The sequence below is a fragment of the Trichechus manatus genome, unplaced genomic scaffold, assembly GCF_000243295.1.
Source record: "Trichechus manatus latirostris isolate Lorelei unplaced genomic scaffold, TriManLat1.0 scaffold00035, whole genome shotgun sequence".
NCBI classification, from domain to species: Eukaryota; Metazoa; Chordata; class Mammalia; order Sirenia; family Trichechidae; genus Trichechus; species Trichechus manatus.
Genome location: NW_004443971.1, coordinates 1303727 through 1306066, shown reverse-complemented (window position 1 = coordinate 1306066; position 2340 = coordinate 1303727). Strand labels below are relative to the sequence as shown.

Below are 2340 nucleotides of genomic sequence, written 5' to 3'. Positions count from 1 at the left end.
AAGGTCTTTTATCCCTCTTCTTTTTGCATTTTCTCCACATTTAAGCACATTCTGGCTTCACTTGCTATATTGCCAGCATGTAATCTGGTCAAACAATATCAATATGACTTCCAGCCCCTAAAGTTCTCTGCCTCTTTTGTGATACTCCATTCTGCTCATTATGCCAAAAGAATGTGCTACTAATATTCTAAATATTGAGTTCCTGTGCATTTCTGAATGGTGTCAAAAAATATTTCTGCTGGCTTTTTCCCAAGTTCATGATTTTCGTCTTCAACAGGGTTCTCAGTTGCTTGGAAAACCTTTTATTCATCACCTAACTGTTTATTGATAATTTCTATCCCACAAGTTTTCTGTATGTAGTATATTACCTTACTTTCCCACCTTTTTTTAAAACTGCTTACCCTACTTTATTGAAATTTTCATTTCTAATCTTACTGTCTCCACTTTGTCATCATTCATTACCTCCATGCAATCTTGATTCTCTTTCTACTATTTTATTACAACTACTGTCTTTATTGGCACTAAAGATGTCTCAGCACTAAATCCATGTCTTTTTCTTAGTCTTTTCCTTTATAATCACTGTCTAGCATATGAAAGTAACAGCCATCGGTTACATTTTTGACATTTCTTTTTTCCTGTTGCAATGCATAGAAAGTGAGCTTTTTTCTCCTTATATTTTATTTATTTTGTTATTCATGTAGTATAAATTGAGCCCCTCAGTAAGTAAAAATACTAGTAAAAGTAACACGATGATGGTGATAAACTAAAAAACCAAACTCACTGCCATCAAGTTGATTCTGACTCATAATGACTCTGTCATACAGAGTAGAAACAACTGCCCATAGGGTTTCCAAGGCTGTAAATCTTCACCGAAGCAGATTGTCACGTCTTTCTCCCAAAGAGTGGCTGATGGGTCCCAACTGCTGATCTTTCAGTTAGCATCCAAGGCTTGCATTTGTTCTTTTTTTGGCCATGTATGGCTCCTCTATTAATTTTCGTTGATAACTTTATACGTTATCTTTTAAGCAAAACTTTCTTTCTTGTGACTTCTAATTATATGCATAATGTGAATATCCTTGAATAATTAATCATTATAATTCTAGGGTATTAATGCCATCGTTATTTTTATTTCCTTTTCATTTTCTTTTAGCTGATAACTTTAGAGTACTCTAGCTGATAAATCAATGGATGGAGCAAATCACTCAGTGGTGTTAGAATTTATGTTCCTGGGACACTCCAATTCCTGGGAGATCCAACTTATCCTCTTTGTAGTCTCTATGTTTTATGTTCCAATCATGATGGGAAATTCCCTCATTGTCCTTATGGTGACTTCTGACCCTCACTTACACTCCCCCATATACTTTCTGTTGGCTAATCTCTCCTTTATTGACCTGGATATTTCTTCTGTTATTTCCTCCAAGATGATTTACAACCTTTTCAGAAGGTGCAAAGTCATCTCCTTTGGAGGCTGCATTGCTCAGATCTTTTTCATTCATGTCATTGGTGGTGTGGAGATGGTGCTGCTCATAGCCACGGCCTTTGACAGATATATGGCCATTTGTAAGCCTGTCCACTATTTTACTATTGTGAGCCCCAAAATGTGTATTTTGCCCCAGGTTGCTGCATGGATAATTGGTTTGACCCACTCTGTGTTTCAACTAGTTTTTGTGACAAAATTGCCATTTTCTGGTCCTAATGTGCTGAGTAGCTTTTACTGTGACTTCCCTCGATTTACCAAACTTGCCTGCATATACACCTATAGACTAGAGTTCGCGGTCACAGCCAACAGTGGGTTTATCTCTGGGATCATTTTTGATCATCTCCTACCTTTTTATCCTGATCACTGTTTGGAAACACTCTTTAGGTGGCTCATCCAAGGCTCTCTCCACGTTATCAACTCATATCATGGTGGTAATTTTGTTCTTTGGTCCTTGCATCTTTGTTTATAGCTGGCCTCACGCCACATCACACCTAGACAAATTCCTTGCCATTTCTGATGCAGTTCTCATTCCTTTTCTGAATCTAGTCATCTACACATTCAGGAACAAGGAGATGAAGATGGCAATGAAGAGAGTATGCAGTCAACTTATTGTTTACAGAAGGATTTCTTAAATGTCAAAAGTATTATGTTGTTTCATTACTGTCTTGGAGTAACATTAAATTTATATTACTTTAATAGCAGGAGTTTCCAAGTATATTGCTAATATTTTGTTGTCCCATATTAAACATGGCTCTTTTAAAATCTTAACTGAGAAATTGTGTTGCTGGCTTACTGTTGACTGAAGTATGTGGTAGGGTGAAAAGTATCTCCAGGAGAAGACCAATTTATTGTCTCTCAGG

The 2340-nt window shown here is 36.7% G+C and overlaps 1 protein-coding gene across 1 annotated transcript; it reads left to right on the top strand.

The window, feature by feature from the left end:
* Positions 1 to 1061: 1061 nt before the first annotated feature.
* LOC101357791 (olfactory receptor 4F3/4F16/4F29-like) lies at positions 1062 to 2112 on the top strand. The gene is given in 2 exon segments (XM_012555250.2): positions 1062 to 1798; positions 1800 to 2112. Coding segments are annotated over 2 exon segments (927 nt in total). The 5' UTR covers positions 1062 to 1184.
* Positions 2113 to 2340: the final 228 nt, after the last annotated feature.